The 26684-nt window shown below is 30.5% G+C and overlaps 4 protein-coding genes across 11 annotated transcripts; 2 read left to right on the top strand and 2 right to left on the bottom strand.

Annotated features, from left to right (window-relative positions):
* The first annotated feature begins 414 nt into the window (after positions 1-414).
* On the top strand, positions 415-3053 carry LOC106784329 (transcription initiation factor TFIID subunit 13). 2 transcript variants are annotated; one of them, XM_014743741.1, is made up of 4 exons: positions 415-623; positions 745-982; positions 1079-1180; positions 2564-3053. In XM_014743741.1, exons 1-4 carry the CDS (start codon positions 597-599, stop codon positions 2566-2568), a joined length of 372 nt encoding a protein of 123 aa, XP_014599227.1. In that variant the 5' UTR covers positions 415-596; the 3' UTR covers positions 2569-3053. The 2 variants fall into 2 exon arrangements, with proteins under 2 accessions (XP_014599227.1, XP_014599226.1); XM_014743740.1 differs by lacking the exon at positions 2564-3053 and having other exon boundaries at positions 426-487; positions 567-623; positions 1079-2070.
* Positions 2302-4273, bottom strand: LOC106784327 (protoporphyrinogen oxidase). 2 transcript variants are annotated; one of them, XM_014743739.1, is made up of 3 exons: positions 3845-4272; positions 3060-3769; positions 2302-2848 (listed from the first exon to the last, which is right to left on the bottom strand). In XM_014743739.1, the coding sequence occupies exons 1-3, from the start codon at positions 4137-4139 to the stop codon at positions 2510-2512; spliced, it is 1344 nt and encodes a 447-aa protein (XP_014599225.1). In that variant the 5' UTR covers positions 4140-4272; the 3' UTR covers positions 2302-2509. The 2 variants fall into 2 exon arrangements, with proteins under 2 accessions (XP_014599225.1, XP_014599224.1); XM_014743738.1 differs by having other exon boundaries at positions 3060-4273.
* Positions 4274-4767: 494 nt separating this feature from the next.
* On the top strand, positions 4768-6762 carry LOC106784339 (inositol polyphosphate 1-phosphatase). Of its 2 annotated transcripts, none has more exons than XM_014743760.1 (4): positions 4768-5410; positions 5550-5820; positions 5887-6037; positions 6099-6762. In XM_014743760.1, exons 1-4 carry the CDS (start codon positions 5201-5203, stop codon positions 6574-6576), a joined length of 1110 nt encoding a protein of 369 aa, XP_014599246.1. In that variant the 5' UTR covers positions 4768-5200; the 3' UTR covers positions 6577-6762. The 2 variants fall into 2 exon arrangements, with proteins under 2 accessions (XP_014599246.1, XP_014599247.1); XM_014743761.1 differs by having other exon boundaries at positions 4785-5410; positions 6114-6757.
* A 259-nt stretch (positions 6763-7021) lies between these two features.
* LOC106784338 (neuropeptide Y receptor) lies at positions 7022-26115 on the bottom strand. 5 transcript variants are annotated; one of them, XM_014743759.1, is made up of 8 exons: positions 25051-26115; positions 16150-16312; positions 15900-16062; positions 15420-15679; positions 15000-15159; positions 8322-8390; positions 7777-8017; positions 7022-7682 (listed from the first exon to the last, which is right to left on the bottom strand). In XM_014743759.1, exons 2-8 carry the CDS (start codon positions 16278-16280, stop codon positions 7516-7518), a joined length of 1191 nt encoding a protein of 396 aa, XP_014599245.1. In that variant the 5' UTR covers positions 16281-16312; positions 25051-26115; the 3' UTR covers positions 7022-7515. The 5 variants fall into 5 exon arrangements, with proteins under 5 accessions (XP_014599245.1, XP_014599240.1, XP_014599241.1 ...); XM_014743754.1 differs by having other exon boundaries at positions 15900-16312; XM_014743755.1 differs by having other exon boundaries at positions 15900-16312; positions 25229-26115.
* Between the last annotated feature and the right edge of the window lie 569 nt (positions 26116-26684).

Below are 26684 nucleotides of genomic sequence, written 5' to 3'. Positions count from 1 at the left end.
CCGTTCCAACCACCGAGCTAGACACACGCGTACTCATGAGCAGTAAACAAAGACGTGAAACTAGTCACTACTTCCTTTTTACTCTTTAAGATTTTGTTAAGTTTGTTATATATTTTGTACAAGACCTTTTTGATACGTTTTATAATAAAATATTTATATAATATTTTTCCCTAGTGAATTAGTGATTTCCTAATATAATTGAACACGCTACATAAATTCATATAAAAATATTCTTAAAATGAAGGCGTGTCTTGCGTGAATATTGCTTAATTAAACAAATTAAAACAAAATAAAGAGTAATAAGATTATAAAAAATAATTTGCTAGGTGCTAGGGACTTTCCATTTGGCCCCTAAAACATTAATAAGGTTGGTAAACATTTCGACATTACTTATTGTTAATTGGTACATTATAGAGTGTTTACTTGTTTGAACATAGTAGTTGTGAATAACTATCAATAATATATTTATTTTCTCTTTCATCTATCTGTGCGTTTATTATAATTTAATTAATATTAAATATAATTTATATATATAAATTTATAATAATTGATTATAAAATATTTAGAAATAAATTAAAGTAGGATAAAAAGAGGTTATGTCTGCGGAAGAAAATTTCGAACAGGTAAATTTTAATAACTTTTAACTTAACACACACACAACTTAATTCAATTATAAATTATTATTAAAAGCTTCCATTAGATAATAGTTAAGCTATTAACATAATTCCATTAATATGTGTATAGTTCGAAGATGAAGAGGCTGAAATTGCTATCGGTGGTACATTACCAGGAGGTAGGAAACGTTTATTTTCAAAAGAACTTCGTTGCATGATGTATGGCTTTGGTGATGATCAAAATCCTTATACCGAGAGTGTTGATCTACTCGAAGACCTGGTCATTGAATTTATAACAGAAATGACTCACAGAGCTATGGAAATTGGACGTACTGGACGCGTACAAGTAGAAGATATTGTTTTCTTAGGTATGTTTCAATTATACTATTTTGTTCTTTCTTTGAGTATAAAAGAAAATATTTCGATTATAAAGTATTCATGTCTGTATGTCTTTGTTTATTTAGTTAGGAAAGATTCACGCAAGTATGCCAGAGTGAAAGATCTCCTAACGATGAATGAAGAATTAAAGAAAGCAAGAAAAGCATTTGATGAAGTTAAATATGCAGGTACTGTTAATCAGTAGAGTTATCTTTGTATTTCATGGTATTTCATTTCATTTATGCAATCTATGTGATTTTCTATTATATTTTTTTTTATTAAAACAACGAGAGTACCACAGTGGGTATATAAAAAGAAGTTTTAAATTCATATAGATTGCAAGTTATTAAGCTTAAGCATAATAAGTATCATAGCAAGATTATGTTTGAGTTTTTCTATAACATTGTTTGGTTTATGCAATTATTCTTAACATGTTCACTACTGCACCATGGAGAAGAAATTTCTATCACAGACCAGAATTTATTTGTCATTCTTATTACCGTTACAAATGTGTGACGCTGAGCTCTCAATGGAAATCGGTGTGTCACTTGTAGTGAATGTGTTAATGAGCTTAAAAATGTAGATTATTGGTTTTTTTAAATTTGTTTAATTTGTTTTTTTTGAGATGGAAAAAGTTTACGTATCAAAAGTATGTGATATTGAACATTATATGAGCCATTTACAGATCAAAGCAATCAACTTCACTTGTAGAATTTTTTAAAATTTTTGTGCCACTTCGTTGATGCATAATTTTTCATATTTAAAATACATTTTCTTAATAATGAGCTTAATGCCATTAAATATACTAAAATTTAGTATGGCTGTTGAACAGTAAATGATATGACAATGTATGCAACTTTATCAATTCTCTTTACTTTTGGTTTCATAGAGCTAATCAATTTGGTACACGAGCAGCTCATATAGTAATTTTTATAATACAAATGTTTTTTATCTTTTGATTTCTGCATGTTACTTTGCATGTCTTAAACATGTCCATGCTTTTTATGTTTACATTCTATAAACATGCAAAGACTGGATATTCTTTAGTTATTATTCAAGGGAAAAAAGTAAAATTTAAAAAAATAAAAAAAGTATTATTATTTAGTAAAATTGCATATATATTATGCTTTTTAATATTTATATTGTTTTCCAAACAATCAAATTAAATTCTATTATACTATTTCTTAGTAATATTTTAAATATATTATGTTTCTACATTTTATTTCGTTAAGTAGTTAATGCATAAGAAACGCACATGTACATAAAGTATAAGGTATTGTTATTATTTGCTGTAATAAATTGTTTGTAAATTTGATTGATTATTTATTTGATTAGAGATATCATATTTTTGTTTATTTATTATTTACACAACTAAATCTTTTTTAAAGGCTTTTTTTAAACTAGCTTATAGAATAATGCATGTTTTCTATTTTATTATTTTATTTGTAAAAAAGTAAGATGTTCGCAACGTGACTAGTGCTAGAAAGAATGCTGTACAAAATTATTACAGTTTCATCTTAATGTTCATTTAAATGTTGCACAATATCAGAAACAGCTTCTTTTGCTGACAGAATAACGTCATTGATTCCGACACCTTGATAAGAAGAACCACACAATGCTAGAGGGATTCTACGTGAAGAAATATAATCACGGATATGATTTAAACGTTGTGAGTGACCCACTACATGTTGGGGAATACAATCCTTTAGAATGGCCACGTTAAAAGTTACCGGATCTTCTTTAATATTCAGGATTTCTTTAACTTGTTTAATTGCTATATTCAACAAATTTTCATCTGTTGGATTTCTGCCAAAGTATTTTTCAAACCATGCACCACCCATCATTACTGTTAGTACCTGGTTATTAAATATCTTACATGTAAATACAGAATTGAACAATTTTCTAGTCTAATATAGATTTATAAATATAGATAAAGTTTTACACAAGTTTTTATACATTTCAATAAAGTTCTTAATTTGATATTCAATAAAAGAAAGTAATTTAAAAATGTGTTTACTGATAAATCTAATGTCAATGTAAATAAAATTTTATCTATTTTTTACATACCGTTGAAGAATCTTTAGGAAAAATACATGAGTCAAATATCACACCAAGAATTGGAAGATTTTCTCTTGGTGGAACAAGAAAACCAAAAGCATCCATAGGCAACACATTATCTGCAAATTGAAGATTAACTACAGCCACCGTGACCATAGGTATTGCTTTTAATTCTTTTGCTAAATCCGGATGTTGTTCCTCCAGCAATTTAGCTAGTGTTTTTGCTGGTAGACTCGAGATAATTTGAGAACATTTTTTTACTTTTCCATTAATAGTTAATTCAACATGATCGGATTGAAAAAGGAGTTTTTCGCAGTAACTATTTAATTGTATATCAACGCCTCGAGTCAGTAAATTATTTCTTAGAGAACGTGGTAGTTCTTCGAGTCCTCCTTTTAAACCGCATACTACCCACTTTTCTGTCTCAGCCACTTTAGCCAAGTTTGATCTATATTCTGTCTTATTAACATTTTTCTTTTTAAGAAATTCTTTGAATAAACCTTTTGCTATAGATCCATGTTTTTGTTCCGCCTCAAATAAAGATTTCATTAGAAAGTTAACACTTATCTTCTGCGCATCGCCAGCACATATTCCGCAAATCATAGGGCTAATAAAATAATCGGCAATATCTTTTCCTAATCTTCTCTCAACAAAACTGTATATACTTTCATCATCCTTACGAACCATTGGTGCTCTCAAGTCTTTAGCAAGAAAACTTACTAAGGAACGATTAAATAAAGAATTAGTCTTAATTATACTAAGAAAAGAATTTGGCAATAAGTGTAACTTATTACGCGAATAAATCATTCTATTCTTAGCACCAGGGTGATATAATTTAATAGAGATAAGTTTATCAGTTAATTGTAAATCCTCCAATAAATTTAATGTATTTTTTCCAGCTGATCCTAAACATCTTATGGTCCTTGGTCCTTTTTCAAATATTACCCCATTTGATGATTCATGACTTCGTATCCATCCTCCTAAACGATTAGATGCTTCGAACAATGTTATTGGATTAATTTTCGGATTGTTTAGTGCATAATATGCAGCTGATAAGCCTGATATACCTCCACCAAGCACTACCGTCATTTTGATATAAGTGCACGGTTAAAATATTAATTTGAATGCATTCAATATAAGGTTAGATTATCAATGATAAATCTTTCATTTTCCTTACGATACATAATCGAGTCATTTCATTATTTTACATATTTTTAGTCTATATATATCTATATCATAATGTTTTTTTGTTAATAACTTATAAAAAGAATAATATATCGAGATAACTTATAAAAAAAACTAGTTCGTTCTGATTGGTTGAATTCACAAGTACATATCGTTTTTTATTGGATAAAAATGATGCCTTTATTATTTCGATTCGAGAATCGAACCAATCAATTTTAAGTTCGATTTCAAAGTTATAATGGTTTCAATATACTTATATGATTTTTGTATTTTAACAAAATCTAAAGTATTTAATCAATAACAATTGTAATTATCATTGGTAAAATATATTTGATTGTCTTATCTAAGGTTTAACTATTAAGGTTTATTTGAAGTGTCATGTTTTAATGAATAAAAGGTTCAATTTGAACATTGAGCTTTCGATCTTGTATGAATATTATTCGTTGAAAAATTAGGGGATGCACGTTAAACAGAAAGAAATATAAATTTCGTCATGACATGTTAGAGAATAATTCATTTATATTGCGTTTGTATTGATATTAAATATACTAGTTAAAATTAAGGATGCATGAAATTTACAGTTCATTTGATTTTCATTAGCGTCATGCTGAGAAACTATATTTGTACACAAAAATCAATCAATTCGTAGGTAGCTTTCGGAGACACAACACGATAAAGTGGAAAAGAAATTTTGAATTATGTTAGTGATCAAATAGCAACATCAACAACGTATTTAACATACATGTGTACTGTATGTACTGTAAAGTCGATAATTCGGTGGAAGGAGATATTGTTATGAAACGAAAATTGTAAGGATTCTTAGCAACTTATGGTTTATATATACTGCACAGTTTCGTCTTGTCGGTGACTCAAACGGAAGTGTTTCTTCTTAATTGACATTCAGGATATATTTGAATATATTTATTTAGTATAGATCTCACATATATCTTCAAAATTTTGAAATTATGGAGAATGGAAGCAAGTTGTTAATTGTTCTTTTAAAAGTATCTGAAAAAGCTGCTAATATTGCTAGAATATGTAGACAAAATCAATCATTGTTTGATCTTCTGGTTCAAGAAAAATCACAGGCAGAGAAAAATCCAATCTTTAAAGATTTTAAAACTTTGGCCGACGTTTTGATTCAAGAAACTATTAAGCATGATATAGCATTAGAGGTAAGGCGACTAGATATTTTATCTGTGAATATTTTAATAGGATAAAGTTAAAAGATTATTATCTAGTTTTTATTCCATTATGATTAATATATGATTTATGTAAAAGTATGTAAATAGAAAGTTTTGCAGAAATCGTTAGTTTTCAGAGTTAGCGAAGGTTGTACAAGGTGAAGAAAACAATACGTTTACCAATGTACTTGGAGAAACAATAGTTGTGGAAGTATGTTCCACTTGTTTGGAAACAACTAATCTATTAGCTAAAGTCATGGGTAATGATACAGAAACAGCTAGTTTTCTTGCGGAAGAAGTTCATAAGCAAATTCGACTGAAAGATGTGAATACCGTGCATGATATTCCTAAACATTTACCTCTACCTATAGAAGATCTTGGTATATGGATAGATCCAATAGGTAGGGATTTATTAACAATGGTCATTACATGCAATATAGATGAAACAATTAGTAACATTGTTATAGATGCAACTGGAGAGTACGTGAATTCTGATGTAAGCAAAATAAAAGGGTTAAATTGTGTTACAGTATTAATAGGTGTATACCTTAAAAGTACAGGATTACCAGTGTTAGGTATCATAAATAAACCATTTGATAAGTTACGTGAGAATCAAAAGTGAGTAGATCGTTTTAGAAGAATTTTTATTTCTTTTAAATAATACGTGTAAATTCTAAAGATATTATTTTGGCAGATGGAACGGTTTGTGTTATTGGGGATATTTTAACACTGATATTAGCTTATGTTGCTCAAGCATTGGTAGGAGTTTTCTTAATGATACAGATGAGACATGTAAAACGATACTTGTTGGCCGATTTGAAGATGAAGATTTAAAATCTAAGCTTAGAGAGGCAGGTTTCATATTAATGGAACAAGCTGGTGCTGGAAATAAATCATTAAACGTTGCTTTAGGCATGGCTGCTGCTTATGTACTTTCAAAAAATTCTACTTACAAATGGGATACGTGTGCTCCGCAAGCTATATTACGAGCTTTAGGTGGAGGTATAGTAGATTATCAGAAATTTGTGAAGTGTAAAGTTTTGGATGATTTGGATGTAAAATATGTTACTACTAGTGATAATGCAGCAAATAGCGGTGGAATAATAGCATATCGTAATATCGAAATGTTACTTACTTTGAAACAAATTCTATTTTAAAAATGAAATCTTATTAGATATAATACTTGGCAAAGATTTTTTCTTGATATATCTTATTGTTATGTATTCAGAGTCTATATGTATACTATTTTTTTTTTTTCAATGAGCTGGAATAAATGTTTAAATTAAACGTCGAAATTATTCGCATCGTTTCAAATGAATAAAATATAAATGTATGAACTTATATAAGGATGTGTATATTTTTATTATGTCAAATTATTTTCTAATCTGCTGTTTGATTAAGACTATTGTTTATAGCAAAGGTCGCGCGTTTTATTGCCTTATAGATACACGTACATTTTAGTACATGCATAGATGCACACAGAATGAAACAACAATCAGTGAAGGAAATACATACATACAGATAAGATATCGAAGTTCATTGTATCTGATTTGTTTCTTTATTTTTTCCACTTTTGTTTTTAATTTATATTATTTTTTATCATATCATTTTATATCGTGTTTTTGCGTAATTCGAAAATGTTAAGAAAAAACATGAGAAAAAGAATTTACTTAAATGATAATTCCTACAAATATTATTCGCTTAATTTTTTCGATATATGAAAATAGACATATATATTTACAAGAAGGAACTTGATACGTAAGAGCAAACACTCGAAGCGATCTCATTTTCTTTTTTAATCAATTAGCATGTCGTCAAATAATTGAAACGAAATTTTCTTAGAAGGTACAATCGAAAATAATGTTAATCTTTCGATTGTTTTCTCTAAAATATGCAAGGGAAAGTACATATAAAAAAGAAAGAGACTTTGTGACTAGTTACTCGATTACACAAATTCATATTTCCTGGCAAACCTTTTGTTTCCTGCCTAAAGCATTCAAACTTTGAAAGAAAGTTTTTTTTTTATCTTATTCTTTTTTCTTTTCTTTTCTTGTTGTTTCTTTTTTATATCTGTTCCTCCAAATGGGAATGGAGTTTTATGACTTGTTGAGATTGTAGGATGTTCGCTCGCAAAGATTCGTTGTTTGTAAGGTGGTATTTCTCGCAGGTATTCCTTGACTGCCATTGGTTTTGTGTCTTACACTGACGTAAGTTGTGCACGTATTTTTTCGCTGTAATACGAATTGACCGGATCCTTCGAGATCTGAAAATAAACGAAATAAAAAGAAATCAATATTTGGAGCAGTTCTGAATTTTTTGGAGGGTTTTCTTTTATTTTTGTTTGTAATTTTTCTTACCTGTCATAGGCATACCGACCACACTGGTATTGTATCTATGATTTCCTCGATTAAATACGAATTTACGCAAATATGGTAAACGTCCGAATGCAGCAATGAAGCCCGTACGAAATCTGACGTTCATCCAACAATAAATCACTGGGTTGTAACAGGAATGTGACATTGAAAGCCAATGAAGGGCTGCCCATACGAAAGGAAGACCCGACCAGTTGTAGAGACTTTTGTCAAAGTCTAACGCTATCTGACAGTCAGATTTAAACGAACGATTAGAACTATTTTCCTATTCTAATAAAAACAAAATTTGTCTTTGTTTTATAAAAAAACAGTGTGCATTAATACTTATATACTTTGTAACGAAAAACTTCGAAGAGAGAAGAAGAAAAAAGGAAATAAAAACAAAAATAATTCAAGACAAATAACATTTTCTGTCTTCTTGGGCTATAATAATAATTGTTTTATAAGTATTAACAAAGTTTTACCATTTTTTGCGTGATAAATTTTAAACGAAGTCAAATTTTCAATTAGTATAGTTTTGATTAACTTACGTGGAAAACGTTGAAAGGTAACCAACACATGGTGAAGACTAATACCACGGTAATCATCATTTTCACCATCTGTAACAGAGAAAGTTGGTCAAAAGTTGGTAATACTCGATCAATCAAAAAATGATTTTTCAATCGATTTTAAATTGAAGCAACCCTTTATGGCAAGTAAGTAATTTCGGTTTTGATTGTAGGAAAGTTCAGCGATTAAAATTAAAGTGATTAGATAGTCGGATTTTAATTGAAAGCTCGATCTGTCGAATTCGTATGAGAGAGAGAGAGAGAGAGAGAGAGAGAGCTTTTAATGGAATACAGTTTCAAAGGGTTCACGCAACGAGAACTGCCAATTCGAAGGAGTCACTTTCGAGTGATTAGAATCGATCGAATTAGAATGTCTTTGCCTTTTCGGCAAAGTGGAGCGAGATCAAGACAATTATTGTGACGCGATAATGATGATGGTTTCATCTAATAGTATGCTGTATTTTCTTATCGATATATTTGTCAATTACGTAAATATAATAGCCTTTTATTCCGTGATAAAGTTTCAAAACGATTATGCTAATTTCAAATGAAACGATATTATTTATCAAATCGACGAAAAATATAATACAAATAGAATTTCAATCTATTTTATTTATATTATCTAATCGTCCGATAATATAAACGTCCTTTCATTTGTCATGAGCAAAATACTCGTTTCAATCTGATCATTCAAATCCTGAAAAAGTCTTGACAAATACCTCATTCAAATATCTCATTTTGGAATAAAATTTGGAATAAAACATTGATCGTGTATCCCAATGTATATGGCTCTTTTTTTTATCGTTCGTTGTTTTATGGGAAAATTTTCGTATAAGTTCACGGAAAATCCCATGAGGATGTTTTCCTTTTGATGTCGTTGTTCACGCAACATCAAATGTGAAAGAAGAAAGTGAATTTCTCTCTCTCTCTCTCGCTTTCTATGGCGTATGTGTGTGTGTGTGAGTGGGAGAAGAGGGAAAATATATAGCAGGATCTAGTGTATTACGTATAATACATACACGTTGTATGTGTTATACAATAATATAATAAAAGGAAAGAGGAGAGTAAAAAAGAATTGAAAATAGGAAAAGAAGTGAGGATGCTTGAGAAAGTATGTTGCTCTTAAAATATTTATGTTGCTTTTGACTATTAGTTTTTAGACAAAAATACTCTTATTTTTGTAATTAGGAATTAGTAATTAGGAATAGTATTTTTCGTAATACTTTATCTTTCGTAAAATTATCGATAGAATTTCAAGAAAATATATTTTTGTTTTCTAATCATCATAGAAAAATGATTATCAAGGAATTATTAATTATTAGCTTTACATAGCATATATTTTAGGTCCTTGATGTAGAGTAATATGATGTGTGACGTTCCGTCACGACAAAATCGTTTTTTTTCAACATTCTTTCCCTTTGACCTAGACAAGTCGCTCACGCATTAATCAAAAATGCAACGCAAACATAATGTTTGAACTCTCCTTTGCGTAGTAACAAAATATGTGGTAATGTAATCACCACACACGCACCATATCAAAGGATGTCTGTTATCAATTCTGTAAGTAAATTATTCTGTTATTAAATATTTGTGTGGATGAACCAGAGCACCGGTGAACTACTGTCTTCACAACCCAAATAAAATTCCTCGATCCATCGTTATTCATCCAATCCATTCAAAAATTTTCCGTAATCAGCCATTTTTTATGTTGTTATTTAATCTTCGGGAAAAACGAAGTTGCCTGGTTTTGGCTAAACTCGGTGAATGCAGAGTGGCTAAAACAGGGCCAACGACTAAATTCTAATACTCTCGTCTTCGAGACGTAACAGATGTCTTAAAGAACTTCATGTGAAAATGATGTTGTAAAAAAGAAAAGCGAGAGAAAGAGACGAAGGGAAAAAGAATAATTTCGATTAATCTCGACTCGATATTGGTCTACACCACGAAGAAGAGATGATCGAGAATAGCTGGGAAAGGAATAGAAACTGCGATTGATAAAGGACCTTTGATGTTAAAGGATCTCAATGGCTGACAACATAGTTTGCCAACGATTTTCGATAAGGCCGAGTTTTATCACTTTATCCAGGTAATCTCGACTTTATTTTCTCTTTTTTCTATTTCTTTCTCGTTTAAATTCCATTCATAGGATTTCAATTGTACTTTACGATGATTCGATATCGTCGGTATTATTTTTACTACTCTTTTATTTTATATTATCATTATTAAAGGATTTGATTATATATTGAAGATAAAAGAAAAAATATAATTTAAATATTATACCGCTTTAGAGAGACAATTGTTTCAATCGTTTATCCTGCTTGGAAAAGCTACTTTCTTAACAAGATTATTTGTTCTTAAGAAAATCTGTAAAGGAACATGAGTTCTTAGATTCTATTCGTATAAAAAGGTATTACATCGTATCAAAACCAAATCCAATTTATATTTCTTGTTATCGAAGATCTCTTTCCGTATTTAGGGATTTAATAAAGTAGAATCTGTTAGATTATTTGCTTTTATCACGCGAGATCACGAAGATGTTAAAAGAGAGAACGAATGAAAGGATAACACCTCGTTTTTTTTCTCTATGCGAATGACTTTTCTTCCTAAAATAAAATAAAGTATGAAATCAAAAGAAAAGATATAAAAATAAATAAAAATTAGAGGAAAAGAAGGTAATGTTATTCACTCACGAATCTTATTATCTTTATTATCATATATGATTATCGTCTGTGCTCGCTTTTTAAACATTAGTTTGATAAAGTTATATTTTTCGAGGATCATTATTTTCATTCCTTCATTTTTATATTTTTATCTTTATTTTATATCCCTTTTTTCTCCTTTCGTTTATTTTTGCAAACGAATCGAAACACGCGAACTATGGAACCAACTTTATCTTCCTCTTTTTCTTCCTTTGATGCCACGGTAATCAATTTTTGTTGTTTTCAAAGATGAAAACAATGTTACGACGGGGGAAATGATATTGTACGACAAACTTATTATCGCTATATTTCTTTCAAGCAAGTAAACGTTCATCAAAGACTCGTTCGACAAACATATTTGTTTTATGTTTCATTTTTATAAATTGGAATAACGTCGTGACTTAAGAGTGCTTCTTCACGCTAGCTGTAAGTATCGGTTATATTTAACGAGATAATTTTAACGAGTGTAATTATCATTCATTATAATATTTGAGTATATGAATTACTATATGTGACATACTTACGGTTCGTTGATCCGATAATAAAAAATGTGTTTATCGTACAAATTATTTCTAAGTGTCTTCCAATTTTGGTTGAAACTTTAGAAACTTATTGATACACGTATTATTTACAGCATGGAATTTGTCTTTCATTTAGTCGTTAAGTTAATCGCTATTATACAAACGGAAGGTCGTTGTTTCAATAGAATCTCCTATTTTTTGAAACGATTATATAACGCGATAACACCAACAGAAATTTAACATAATTAGCGATATCATTGTTATATAGGACTGACCAAAGAATCGGGGTGCAGTTTTGGTGGCTTGTTCTCATCGATACACCTTCAAAATTACATATTATCATGATCATCGTCTCTCGTTACGTTTCTCTTGTGATTTTGATAAACGTATTTTTATCTTGTAAGTATATTCAAATTATTTCCTACGTCTATGTCTTACATAGGATAATATTATCTTGAAAGTTGCGTAATATTATATGAATCAATATTTGAAAATTCATCTTTTGACGTATATATGAGTAGAATTTTTCTAATAAAATAAATATGGAAATTCATTCTGTACGAATTTGTCTACTGCAACTAACTTCATTTTGATTTTCATTTGCAGATGCGAGAGCTAAATTATTGCATCTTGATACCATATTTCTACGTTATTACAAGTAATTATTTACGACGAATTGAATATATTATTTAACGTATGGCTATGGTCTGAGAAGCAATTGAAATTTTGATTTCAGTAATACGCTCGTGGATTACGTCGACGAGAAGTTGGATAATATTCAATTTCTTGTTTCGAAAATGGATACAAATAAGCCAACGGTACTTTATATTCACGGCTTTAAAGAGGACGTTGAGAAAAAAAGCGTGTCTACGGTAGTATGCGGTAAATTTTTGACGAAAACAAAATTACAAATAAAAAATCGAAAAACGCTTTCTCTTCCGTTAATCTTCCGGCCATTGAAATATTCAAGAAATCTTTATTATACACGAGATATTCTTGGGAACTAGCTCTTGGAATTATTTTTCCATCTGTTAGCGACGTAGTCAACAACTTTTTTTAATTCTTTTTCAACGACGACGACAAACATTTGGAGAAATCTCGACTTCTGCCGTAGATTCGAAACGCGTGCATGAATTTCCCTTTCTTTTTTTCATTTGTCATATTATTTCTTTTATTGTTACTTGAAGAAAATATGAAAGAGTAGCAGTTATATAAATATAATCGACAAAATCAAATTGTTGCAGCATATTTAGAACGTAACGATCACAACATCCTGGCTGTCGACTACAGAAATATCAGTAAATTGAATTACTTAGAGGTTAAAATGAACGTTAGATTCGTGGGATATGCATTAGCTTTGGCTTTGAACAAGATGGTTGTAGCTGGTTTAAATCCTAATAATCTTCACATTGTTGGTTTCTCTATGGGAGGCCAGATAGCCGGACATATCAGGGAACTAACAATTTTTCAAATACCAAGAATCACAGGTGTCTATTCAATTTCATTTTATGGTCATTTTCTTAATGAGATAAATTCGAATATACAATTCTTGAACTAAAGAAATAAATATTGACTTACGTTGATCTTTTTTCAAATCATTTTCATTTGATTATCGAAGAATATTACAAAATAGTATTTTGTAGGACTGGATCCCGCGGGTCCTATGTTCAATATTATCGATTCTCGACTCTCTTCGACCGATGCTCGATTCGTCGATATTATTCATGCGGATTATGGGTTTTATGGGACCACGAGGACTACAGGGACTGTTGATTTCTTCCCGAATGGTGGCCATCGTTTGCAGCCAGGATGTCAAAAAGGAGCACCTTTTTTAAGTAAAGACGGTTAGTACACTCGTTTGTTTTAATACTACGAAGAAACGTTGATGATAATCTTGATAATAAAAAATAAAATACTGCGTCGAGAGAATAACACACACATCGTTTGGAGAATTGGGTCACAGTCTTATGCGATATTTGAATAAAAATGGAGCTTAATCTTCTTTTTCTTGTCTTATTGAAGATTTCTATTCACTTTTTAAGAGCTTTTTCTTTGACCTAAGGGGAATTAATGTATGCAAACGTTTTAACATATTTTTACTTAATGATTATCAAGGAAAAATGATCAAATTGTTAATAAAGAAATTAATCGAACTAATTCTTTTTGTTATATTTTTCAGATTTCTGCAGTCACTTAATGTCATGGAAATTTTATGCCTTATCTCTGATCGATAAAAATTTATTGATTGCGGTAAAATGTTCTTCCTATCGTGAATTTCTTACCGGAAATTGCAAGGACAACGTTGAAATCCCAATGGGCTTTGCAACGCCAATTAACGCGTTAGTTTCGTTTACTATCTTGAAAAGACAAATTGGGTTTAACGCGACTTTAACTTAGTTTCGAGACCGATTTCAATTTGCAGTTACATAATCAAAGACATTTCTCCCTTTCTCTGTTTCAGTAATGGAACTTTTTATCTTAAGACTAATACTGACACTCTGTCTGCACTAAATGGACTTGGAAAGTGCATAGATCTAATAAAAAATCGACCTACCGAAGATACCAATTCTTTTCTGTAACATCATACATCAAGGATATGCGTCTACACGCACGCGAGCACTTATATTAAGTACGATAGACACAGAATTGTTTCCAATCAAATTTCTATTTAACAAGATTTTCTCGTTTTATACGATTGAAAGATATATTCTTTCATTTATTCTTCTATTTCTGTTTTTTAATATAGTTAACAGAATCGTTTTTAAATCTTCAGATTGTAACGAATACTATTGACGTTCGAATTCGGATAAATTATGGACCACTTGTGTTTGTTCCCAGGCCAACGACTATGGTGAAACGATCCGATTGAACTTAATTAAAAAATTGTCCTATACTTTGTCGTTAACCACGAGAGGGACCATCCGTTATACCCTTACCCTCTTCCTATTAATTTAAAGGTTTATTTCGAGACGATTGTTTGCGTACCTTTCTCCTTTTCAACTTGATATCCAATAATCCTGTTTCACGATAAATTACAAACGATCGAACTTTACTCTTGCTCAAATTTTATTTTTCCTTACTTAAGAACTTCCATTAAATCGAGTTGAATATTTTTCATAAATATTTAAGAAACGCTTTTCATACTTTCGTCGATTTGTTCAATGGGTTGGAAATCTATTTGTATAGCAGCGATTAATTATAATATTATATATATGATATCCCACAAAAGTTACTTCACTGAACTAAATCATTTGAATATTTTTGGTGGCAAGTATTATAGAATGACGGAATCGTGAGTTCGTATTTTATTTTCTTTTATTTTCCTTTATTTTCCTTTATTTTATTTTTTCGATAAAGCAATTTTTGGGATATCCTGTACAATATCATTCTATAGTATTGTTAATGAAAACGGAAACAAAATAAGGTGATAAAATATGTACCTTTCTTTTCGAGCGTGCCATTCTTTGATCCCTCGTATTCTCAGCTTCCCCTGGTGGTCTTTTACCCCATACGATTATGGCGATGCTAGTATAAGTGAATAAAAGCACCATCAGTGGCACCAAATACTGTACTACCAATAGGGAGATTGTATAATAGTATCTGAAAAGAAAAACTTATTTATTAGAAAAACTTATTTATTTAGATATATATATATATATATATCAATTATCATCAACTACTTTGTTAAGTAAAAAATAAATTTAAAAATATTCAAATAATTTGAAGTCAATGTAAAAAGTAGCATCAAAAGTGAACAATCACTTATCATGATTAATTACAATAAATCAGTGGCTTATAATTGTTGAATTTTGAAGCAGTGAAAAAGTTCAATTTCATCGTATAAGAAAGTTTACTTTCACCTGTTCCTTTCCGACGTCCAGTTTTCTTTGCAGATGAATCTATTGCATTGTACGTAACGATCTGTTCCATTCACAGGTTGCACAAGTTCCGATACCACGGCGATCGGAAAAGAGACCGTCAATGCTAGTAACCAGACACCCAGTATCAAGAACGTTGCTTGCTTTTTACTCATGCGTGGTTTAAATGGCCACATTATAGCAATGTAACGATCTATGCTGATTGCGATTAAAGTGTATGCGCTTACCAGCACGGAAACAGCCTATTATATGTGAATATTAATATAAGATATTTTCTGCATTTATTCATATTATAGAAATTATATTTTAGGAGTTTTAAATATTAAAATAAATATTAAAATAAAGCATTCACACATTTGACGATGCCAAAATGAATTTACATATTTTGTTTTTTTTTTTTAATGACGTCCCGTCGACGCGACAAAGATTTAGGGTTATCAAGACAATAAAGAAGATACTCGCCTGTGAATAATTAACGATTGGACAGAGCGTCCAACCAAAGGACCAATATTGAAGAATTAAAATACTGACAAAGGTTGTTGGGATACAGAAAACTGATATCAAGATGTCACTGATCGCCAGATTAACGATGAAGTAATTGGTGACCGTATGCATCCTTGGACTACTGCAAACGACGTAACAGACCAATCCATTTCCTATTAGAGCAACTATGAAAATCGTAAAGTAGAGAAAATATATGGTTGCTTGAAACCATTTCGACGAGAGGATAAGGTCCTTGCTGATGAATTCATCACATATCGAATCATTCCGAGATATGTTGAGGTATTCACTCCCTTCTATAGTACTCAACGAATAATCTTTCACAGTTTCGTTAATCTTCATGATGTTAAGCGTATTCTACTTGCCATTATGATCTGCAAGTACAAATGAATACTTGTCATTTTATATCAAATAATTATCAGGAGGGAGTTTCCGCAATCTTATCACTAAAAGAACAAAATACTTTTTCACTTTTTCCATAGCCAAACTTTTTGTCAAATTATTTTTCGACTATGCGATTGATTTATTGTTTTTCATTATTATTGCGTTTTAATAGTCGGTTGTATTGTTAGAAGTAAACAATTTGTCTATTGTTTCTCGTGTCCAATGTATACTTAATCGAGTTTATAATCGCTTTAAATCAAACTTTAAAACACGTCGCTGGAATTAATTGTAACTTTGAAATAAGAATTGATGCTTCGCCGGAAAGATTTTGATCGCATAAACATATCGAGTAAATTAACGTTAAAAATATTTGCGAACTTGCTCGAGTTTTTGCGATTAAGAACGAAAAGAGATTTACGTTAATTACGAATTCTGGTATTAGTCTCTCTGTTTTTTTTTTTTGAAGTAACTACTTTGAGTTACTAATTCAAGTAAAACCAACGGTGTAACTTCTTCGATAATGGATTATCCTTAATAGATATAATCGATTAAATCATTAAACTAAAAGTCATTTAATTTACTTTTTATTCACTCATTTATTTGAATATTTCATTCGATCATTTTTTGGTTGTTTTTCATTTCTTAACAAAAAATCCGAACTTTGACATTTCGTTCGATTAATGAAAAACGAATCAGTAAGAAATAATTTGATTCAGAAATTTCCTTTCAAAGTGCATACCCATATGCACGCGTGCAATCGTATAAATAATATTCAACAAGAAAATAATCAAATCGAATCAATAAGTATCTTTTCGAGCTGTTCAAAATCATATTGTAATTAACGTATTATATTTTATAACAGAATAATCGTATTCTCTTACATTAGTAAGTAAGTAGTGGAAAGAAAATGGAAAACGGTCTATTCGCAATCGGTGACAGACTATTATTGGTTTTTATTTCCTTTCTTCGAGATAAAACCATATTTATTAATGTACTCATATCGTTTCTCATTTGATCTTGTCACGTTGACACTTAACGGAAATTACATTTTGCGAAGGTGAGAAAGTTGAGGCAAGAAATAAGAAAAGGAAAAATACCAAGAAAATTATAAAAGGATAGTAATCGATCTTCCACGATAATTATACTTGTAATCGTGAATACGGATAATTATTACAAAGTCAGAGATGTAACGTATCGATCAATCGAGTCAAATATTCATGCATCGAAATGAAATGAAGTTAATTTTATTCAATTGTCAAAAAATGAATTTGACCAAAATGCCTTGACTTCATCGTCGAATGTAAATTTTGTATTACTTGATTATCAGTAAAATATCAAATATTAATAGGGATGACCCACTTAATAATTGTTCTAACTAATACCATTATATTGAATGAGAGTATTAATTACAAACAACATGACAATTTCAACATTCGATATCGTATTAATTTCGTATTATTATTAATGAACATGTGTTTCTTTATTTGCGAATCTTTCTTAAACTACTATAAGTGCAATTACTACTTCGTGTAATTGCATGTACGCATTTCTATCATTGAAATTGCCCTTTTTCCCGTTTATTCGATATTCCTACAGACTACGATACATTTATTTTCTTTTTTATTTTCCACGTAAAAATAGAAAAGAAGTTTCAAGCGAAATCGTGTTTTTTTTCGTTCAATAGGGGAATTGTAAAAGATTCATTAATTTATAACTTATTGTTAGATATCTCTCTCGGGATGCTTTCTATTTGTCGGATAAAATGAACTAGTTTTACTTTGATTTCTAAAAAGAACTCTTTGGTCGATATAAAAAATTACTTCGGCGAGAATGTGCGCGCTTCGATCAGCGTTCGTAAATCTTGTTCGATTTTCAAATAAATAGAGGGAAAAAAGAAAATAGAAAAACATCAAATTAAAAAAGGAAAATGGATGACGAGTTTTCTCATATTTCGCAGAGTATTATTTCCTGGGATTTAACTCGTTCCAAAGTTGTAAACTATTTTTTACCTTTGGCTTTTGAAAAGTTTTTTAAACGATGTTTGGTGTAAAGTCGTAAAGTCTTCGAAAATAATCATAACACAGGACAATATGTACGTATACAGCTAACAATTAAGTACTCTGTACTTATTTACTACAATATTTTCGTATGATTTCAAATGCGAAGTGAAAATTATGCATTCGTACATACATAAATATCTAAATTTCATTTTAAAGCTGAGATTCTCCGAAGGAATTGTTATTAAATGTAATAAACGTCCGGAACGTCATATTGTCTTTTAGTTTTTATCGAAATTTCCTAACCAGCGTCACGGAATAACTTTTGAAAATAATAAAACTTTGAAGAAATGACTTTCGTTGTGTTTAACTGGATAATTATTCTCTCTTAGGAACTATAAATCATAAAATATGCACCCTCAGTTAGACGAAGATAACCCAGAACGTGTATATGAATCTTTCTTCGACTTATTACCCACTTTATCGTAATGATCTTTGTTGTAATTGTTTTCAAACATTTGATGTAATTCAAGAAAGAGAAACACAGACAGAGAAAGAGAGAGAAAATGATTGTTCCTGGAACGGAAATCCATTGGTCATTGTCAAGCAAATGTCGGAAGGAAAGTTTTCAATCGCTAAAACGTTCATAATTCTAATACCTCCCTAAAGTTACTCGTAAATAAGCTATCTCCTCTTTGATCATCATACTCGATCCCTTGCTCATTTCCATATTGCCTTTAGGATTTATCGTCTACGAAGTGACATGGTTATTTGATATTTCATCGTGTTATGAGCTCTTCAAATCTCTTTTTCCCCATTTTCACAAATACAAATTCTATTTTCTTTTATTTTGTTTCCTTTTCTTAATAGAAAACGATACCGACTGTACTGTGGACGTTCCATCGTAAGAAATGTCGGCTTTTCTTATTCCTAGGAATTGGAATGACAAGGTTTCTCTAAGAGCTTTCAAGCACAACGTACGCTTGATGGAGCTTCGATTAAACGCATAAAACATTATCGACGTTTGCGTAAACACAAAGCCTGAGAAACAATGAGCGTGTCTCTATTTAATCCTTCTCAACGATGATAAATCGATCTATTTTGCAGCTTCGAAGTAAATTTATCTCGTTAACCTTTGTCCCGTGTATTCCTTTTTCGCGTATTCCGCTACGTCATTCGGTTACTTTTCGCAAAACATAGCGCGGGACAAAGATTTCTTCTGCATTTCTATACTTGAAAACTATTTTCCTTGATAACAAGAGAAGCATTGACTATGCATTGTCCGTTTTACATAATGATTGCATTGAAAAGAACTATGAACGGGATATTTGTCAGTAAAATAGCTGGCTCCATTTTACGTGTCCACTCGGTTTCGTAATCCATAAAATACTCTCTTTGTCATATGCATACACAGCTTTCTGTTATAGTACTTCTATAGTACTTTTATATATACACACACGTTTTGCAGATATATTTTCATTGTATTACTGTGTCGTACGATTATTCCACAAATTTCAACTCCCTTTCATAAATTTCTTTGACTGCGTTGGATTTAATTTACATTTGTTAAAGATAATTGCATCTAATATGGAACATTTGATTTTAAAATAGCTTCCCATACAAATAGATTTTATTTTCTATTATTAGGAGTGGTAATAAATTAAGCGATAAAACATGACAAGATGAATTTTTGTATGTTAATAGTTAACTTCATTCAAATGTAATAAGGGTCTCGAAGTTATGGTCCAAAATGTCAAGTTGAAAATATCTTCGGGTCGTTTGCTTGACGAAATATTGCGAGGCCTTGATATTAAATAATTGTCCATCCTATACGTTTAAAAATTATCACGCTCGTTTCTTTTAGCTTAGGGAAAATAAACGAAGGGATGAGTTTTTTTTATCTGGGTCAAGGTCAAAGAAAGTGCAATAAGATCAGATCTAAAAGAATGTTTTTTTCCCGACGAGTTCCATATAGTATGTCTGAAAAGATATTTACTTTTACTACTTCTCTTCCTCGCCCCTTCTTTCTTCCCATACAAACGCGAGAACATCCTTACATATACACACGCACATATACACACGCACATATGCACACGCATTTTCGTCGATCGCATGTTTTGCCACACATCCGATGACTTTTTCACCTTATTCGTCTTTTCTACTTCGACGAACGTGTCGCATACTCGTGAGTGACAACGGTTCTTTGCTATACTCTAACGCCATTTCTATTTCTCTTATATTTTCCATAACATGACACGTTATCATGACTCATCGCGATTAATTGACGCTTTAATGACCGGAATTTGATATAGTTCACCTATCTATAAAGTCTTATCTATGCATAACTGCACCCTAACATTTAGCTTTTACAATTTATGATCGATCAATCATTATTCTAGTACCACCGACTAAAGAGTGGGGGGTACTGGATATAATGGATACAATAAATAATCAAATTCGACGAAATGTTGATTCGACATAATCGTTCGAGGATAAAGAAAATTGATAAAGAGTCATAAAATTCATGTAAAATTCAATTGTGATTATCATTTACAAATAAGTATTATAATGCATTTAAACCAATGTAAATTAGAATACAATGCGTGTACGCAGGAGCGTTTAAGAATAATTACAATTAGGTTAGTTAGAATGGTTCACCGCTAATAATCATTACGATTCAAAGTCATTTATATAGACCGCAAATGTTAAAATTGCATTTAGCACGCTGATTGGTGAGATCGTTATTGAACGAGCCACTAATTTGCCGAATAAATTTCATTTTCAATATAATAATTCGATATATGAAATAGTATTCCTCATAGTTTCATCAAGTATGCACGTTTAAAATGTTAGAAATATTTTCTGTCCGAGTATTGAAGAAATACTGATTGAACATTTAATCTTCTATCACCCATGGGCTTAAATAGTATTTTGCTGAATATGAAATTCATTTGAATATTAGGGAAAAAAGCTACTGACCTATTTCTGTCGTGTACGATTAATTACATAAGTTTCCATAAGATGTGATTCGTATAAATAGTTTTAGTAAGTCGTACTGGACTTATATTTAATACATTTTTTTGAAAGTTCAGGGAACTCAAGAGTATTTCTATGGTGATCATTTATTTGTATTTGTTGTTAATTATTTCATTTAAATTCATATAAATTGTAATAATTTGTAATAATTATTTGCTTAATGAATTGTGTTCAATTTATTAAATACTATTTTTTGTTGTAGATCTTTTAGAAATGTATCGCGGTTAAAAGTTTTTTAAGAAATAACTGTAAATAGATAGAATCTGTTAAGATATATGATCAGGAAATCATTCATGAGATACTTGTATCAGTATTCATGTACAATGTTTACTACCAACCAATCAACACCTACTGCAAAAGTGAAATCCGATTATTCTGAACGTAAGCGCAACGTTTGAAGGGATAAAACGTAAAGGACACTGATCAAGATTTATTGTGAATAAACGTCTGAGTGTCTACGCTTGATAGAAGTACTTTAATTAATTAATTAGCCTTGCAAAGTTTAATCAAGCTACAAGTCTAGTCTCAATATCGTGTTGATATTCTCGAATGAATATGAATCCTTACGGGATTAAACTTATTATTAGCTATTCTCATTCGAGTAGTATGATCTTAAATAAAGTAAATTCATAGTAAGATATCTACGTTTTCACGTTTCAAGAAAATATCCTCATTTAATTTACATGCTAAATGATTTTCTTTTTCGTATCCTTTTTTTTTTTTTTTTTTTTTAGAACGAACACGAATATTTATGTAAAACGATGGACGATGATTTAATGTTGAGTGAGTAGTAAGTAAATAGTTGAAAATATTTAAAACACTTTTGAGTTAAGTGCTTGTAAATACTTTGAGATTCATCGTTTTAAGCTTCGCGTTGCTTTCGATAAATGCTTCGAAAATGATACCAATTTGACTTTGACTCTGTTACGGTTGAACCATTTTTTTTATTTAATTTTATTCTATTAATAAAGGAATTAAAAAATGTGTTCAAAGAAAAGATAGTTAAAATTTCATTATCTTGGTAGGAACATTTTCAACATTATTAATTCAGGATTATGAATCTTAAATTTCTTCATTACTCCCGTATAAATGATAACAAATTTATAACATTGCTCAAATTGTTCAACTTTTAAGTAATTAATGTACATCAATTATTACATTTTTAAATGTATAAGTACACGCGATACTAATATTTATCATTTTATTAAAAATCTGAAATATTTAAACGATTTTCACGTATATAATATTTCATTTGGACGATATCCACAGCATAGATCAAATTAAGCTAATGTATCTTGATCGGAAAAGAATTTAATTTTCAAATAAAATTACTAATTACGCTGCTTTCTATTTCATATTATCGAAAATGAACATTTTTTAATTACGAGATGGGAAATATTCTTTTTTTACACCGTTTTACCTTTGTATGCATAAGCAATTAATGTGGATTAATCTAATCGTTATCTGATACTTTGATTTTGCATGTTAATTAGGTATATAGAAGCAAACAAAAGTAAAGAAATTAGTTAAAAGGAAAAAGTAACGTCACTTTATTTTATCTCGACGAAATGTAATCGAGCGACAAATTTTCCGTTTTTATTTATTTCTTCTTCTTACTTAACTTCTCTTTCTCTCTGATTCTATTATATATTTCTCTTTCGTCCCGTATAAATTCGAAAATACAATGCTACCTGAATTCTTAATTTCATACTTTAATATACATAAAGTTTCTAGACGTTCGCGAAAAAGCTTTATGTATTAAGAAATTCTAAGATTATGCAGAGACGCGTAAAGTAGTGAAATTTTCAACCTTTCTTGCTATATTTATTATTATTATCATTTCTTTCTTTCAAAAGTTCTATGCGCGCGATTGGTAATAGAAAAAGTATGTTTCTTCTCTATCGATGTTTTCTCTATCGAATTACTGCGTATTCCAAAATTTTCGCATGATTGGGACCATATCGATGATTAATTTTTGGATGCATTAATAAATATTGTATCATATGATTGATAAAATGATATTTTCTATCTCAACTTTGACATTTCCTTAGCTAATTGATCATTAATATTATTATTATAGCAATTATTGTTATCGATAACATATTAATAAATAGTAAGGTTCATTGATGGCGCAGATACATGGCAAATAATTTAGCTTTAAGGATAAAACAAGATAACAAAATCGTACCAACATTAGAGGCTTCTATTTCAAGCTATATTGCGTGTTATTAATATTCGCCTTAGGCATCTTCTCGATGATCGCTCGTTACTCGTTGCTAGTTCGAAACTAGTTATGGCAATAATTCATTACACAATCGATAACTTTCCTTGCTACAACTCGCCAACTCTCTTTCTCTCTCTCTCTCTCTCTCTCTCTCTCTGCTTGATTCATTTTTTTCTAAATACCTAGTAGAACGAGTTGTGAAAATCAATTAAAATCTTATCGAAAGTAAACGTTCGAGTGTCAGTCTAGTTGAAATAATATTTTTGCGAAAACGAAATAGGCGAATCGACTTTGGTCTCTTATTTCGTTGTTTCTATTTTGACGATAAAACGATATTCCAATACGATCGAATCAATCGATACAAAGTTCAATAGGTTACTCGGTTCTCAATTTGAAAAATCATTTCGACGAAAGATAATAAAGTATTTCTAAAGACCTTGATCGAATATCTTTTCAAACTCGTTGAATTGTTACCTCCGCTTTCGAGACTTTCGAACTTTCAATAGAAAAAGATCTTAGAAAGTAAGCGTCATCTTCGATTAAAACTTCAACTTTTTACGACAGATTTCATTTAGTTTGATTTGACACAAATGTTGCAAAAAAAAAAGATAAAAAGTCAGGGAAATAAGTAAAAGAGGAAACAGCTAAACGGAAAAAATGTTCTTAGTGATATCTATTGCGTATCTTGGTATCCGTATACTTGTACACGTTTACAAGGTTCATAAGATATGAAAGGACACGTCCCCATCGTATCAAATCCAGGATCTTCACTCTGATTAACCGTTTCAGCAATACGAACATGAGTTTCCTTTTACGTCGTATCTCGTCGTTTCATTTATTATATTCAAAATGATCACACATTTCTGATTATTATTAATCTTTAGGATAGTATTAAATATATAATAGTGTATGCTTTCATTCGTTAAAAAAAGAAAACAAGTTAATGAAAATAAATGAAATAATATTGTATTTTCTGTGGAAAATTTGCGTTAAAGATATCTAACTTTACGACCATAACACATTGACACTATGTGGAAACTCGATTGCTCGACGAGAATTTATTGTCTAATGAGAGAAACTCGTCTACGAGTCAGTCACGAGAGAGCTTTTAAACTTCGTACGTATTTTCTTAATAAGTAGTACAATAAGAACTCGTATAAAGGGAACAAGAAAAAAGGAAAAGAGCTTTTGTTCAATGCATAGTTGATATAATCAAGAATTAATCCAACCAGAATGGCTAGGAAGAAACTATGCTGTTATAAACTAAATGCATTAATAGTATCATTCATTTTTCAAAACCACAAGTTTACTCGAGATAAGAATGTGAAGAAAAAGAAAGAAAGGTTGAGGTTGCTCTCTCTCTCTCTCTCTCTCCCTCTCTCTCTCTCTCTCTCTCTCTCTCTCTCGCTCTTTCTTTTTCCATCTTTTTAAATTTCTTTTCTTCTTCTTTTTTTCTTTTAATCCAACTCACGTGAATTTCTCCCAAATGTCAACGTGCGGCTTGAATTCCTGATACACGCAAACAACTAACAATTCCTTCTACATTTTTCTTGTTCTTTGTCGTTGTCACCCTTTCACCTTTTCTTACAGTTCTTTTCTTTCTTAGATTTGTCCAGAATACTAGAATAACATTTCGTTGCTTTTCGTACCATAAAAGAAGATAAATTATCGGAAATAGGTGGATTTTCTGAAGCACATTTGTATCTTCTCCTCTATTTCCTTTCTTCTTATTCACTAATTACGTTCATAAATCACAAAGGATAAAATACATTTATCGAATATGGAAACGCTTGGAATGGAATGTTCGTATTGAAGGTTTCAGGAAATAGAGAAATAAAGAGATCAAAGTAAAAATAGAAATAGAAAGATAGAGAGAGAGAGAGAGAGAGAGAGAGAGAGAGAGAGGGAGAGAGAGAAACAAAGTGAAATATTGGCTTATCGAAATGGCATATACCTTGGAGAAAAATCTTATCAAGTTTAATCTTCCATCCAATCTAAAAATTTCATACTTCGTTTTCCATTATTTCTCTTACTTTCTTTATATTTTCAGCCAGTCATTTTCGATATCCTCGAAAACTTTTCTAAGATAATAATCCCTAAACGATACTTGACAATTTCCTCCGAAAATGATGCCATTAACTAAAATACAAAGGTCCATTAAATCTCTTTGAATAAATTGTTGAAACTGTCTCTTCCTCGTTTAGAAACCATCTAAGTTTCGATCATATTTGAAGCATCGTCATAAGTAGTGGTATCTATCGCGAGACTTAGGATAGACTTTCAACGAGAGAGAAAATAAAGAGCTTTGTTATTCGAGAATCTAGCGAGATATTTTCAAGTAGTATTACGTTGTCTTACTCCGACCTCAAATGGTAAATGGCATTAATAGATTATTATTATTAGAAAAATCTTTGACCATCTATTTTTCTATTTGCAAACAAACATTGTTTTCATTCGAATCTAAAATACATAATTTCGTAATAATTTTGTAGCAAAGGTTTAAACTCAAAGAAAGGGAAGCAAAAGGGAAGCAAAAGGGAAGCAAAAGGGAAGCAAAATGAAAGGAAAAGTGGATCCTTAAGTTTAGTCGATTTCGGCGACGAGGAGGACGAGGACGTAGACGGATTATAGTCGAACACGGTTCGTCGCTGACTGACTAGGAGCTTTCAAGTTACGAAAGCTCATCTACCCTCTCCCTCCGTTAGTCGCGCGCCACTTATTCACTGCACAGACGCACTGCTGCTTTTTCTTACAACTTTTAATAGCCCAACCATCGACGATTAATGTACCTATATTTATTTTTATCAAATCAGTCGAACCTTCCTTTTTGTCTGCTATAAATAAATGTCATCGTAAGAATACAGATTTTCATCATTTTTCATATTTTTGTATTACCATTGAGAAACGATTATATCGATTTATTTTCATTTAATTGCCAATGAAAATTTGTCTTAAATAATTCAGGAGTAAAGAGAAGAAGATAAATTGGAATATCCGAGACAATTTTTTGACTGATTTAAGGAACACCAAAGAGAGTGAGCAAGGTTTACTTTCTTATTGAATAAACGACATTATCTTCTTCGAAAGAAATTATAAAGTTTTTCG

The sequence above is a fragment of the Polistes canadensis genome, unplaced genomic scaffold, assembly GCF_001313835.1.
Source record: "Polistes canadensis isolate GaletaPanama2010 unplaced genomic scaffold, ASM131383v1 scaffold_33, whole genome shotgun sequence".
Lineage (NCBI taxonomy): Eukaryota > Metazoa > Arthropoda > Insecta > Hymenoptera > Vespidae > Polistes > Polistes canadensis.
This window is presented reverse-complemented; position numbering and strand designations above follow the sequence as displayed.

What these genes read in the sequence shown, in the direction of transcription:
- LOC106784329 (XM_014743740.1), top strand. Translation starts at nt 597, where the DNA reads ATGTCTGCGGAAGAAAATTTCGAACAG. An exon ending in CGGAAGAAAATTTCGAACAG is followed by an intron (nt 624 to 744) that starts GTAAATTTTAAT and finishes ATATGTGTATAG; the next exon opens with TTCGAAGATGAAGAGGCTGA. An exon ending in AGAAGATATTGTTTTCTTAG is followed by an intron (nt 983 to 1,078) that starts GTATGTTTCAAT and finishes TTGTTTATTTAG; the next exon opens with TTAGGAAAGATTCACGCAAG.
- LOC106784338 (XM_014743754.1), bottom strand. Translation starts at nt 16,280, where the DNA reads ATGAAGATTAACGAAACTGTGAAAGATTATTCGTTGAGTACTATAGAA. An exon ending in TGGACGTCGGAAAGGAACAG is followed by an intron (nt 15,160 to 15,419) that starts GTGAAAGTAAAC and finishes TTTTCTTTTCAG; the next exon opens with ATACTATTATACAATCTCCC. An exon ending in TACCTTTCAACGTTTTCCAC is followed by an intron (nt 8,018 to 8,321) that starts GTAAGTTAATCA and finishes TCTGACTGTCAG; the next exon opens with ATAGCGTTAGACTTTGACAA.
- LOC106784339 (XM_014743760.1), top strand. Translation starts at nt 5,201, where the DNA reads ATGGAGAATGGAAGCAAGTTGTTAATTGTTCTTTTAAAAGTATCTGAA. An exon ending in AGCATGATATAGCATTAGAG is followed by an intron (nt 5,411 to 5,549) that starts GTAAGGCGACTA and finishes AGAAATCGTTAG; the next exon opens with TTTTCAGAGTTAGCGAAGGT. An exon ending in AAGTTACGTGAGAATCAAAA is followed by an intron (nt 6,038 to 6,098) that starts GTGAGTAGATCG and finishes TAAATTCTAAAG; the next exon opens with ATATTATTTTGGCAGATGGA.
- LOC106784327 (XM_014743738.1), bottom strand. Translation starts at nt 4,139, where the DNA reads ATGACGGTAGTGCTTGGTGGAGGTATATCAGGCTTATCAGCTGCATAT. An exon ending in TTCCTAAAGATTCTTCAACG is followed by an intron (nt 2,849 to 3,059) that starts GTATGTAAAAAA and finishes TTTAATAACCAG; the next exon opens with GTACTAACAGTAATGATGGG.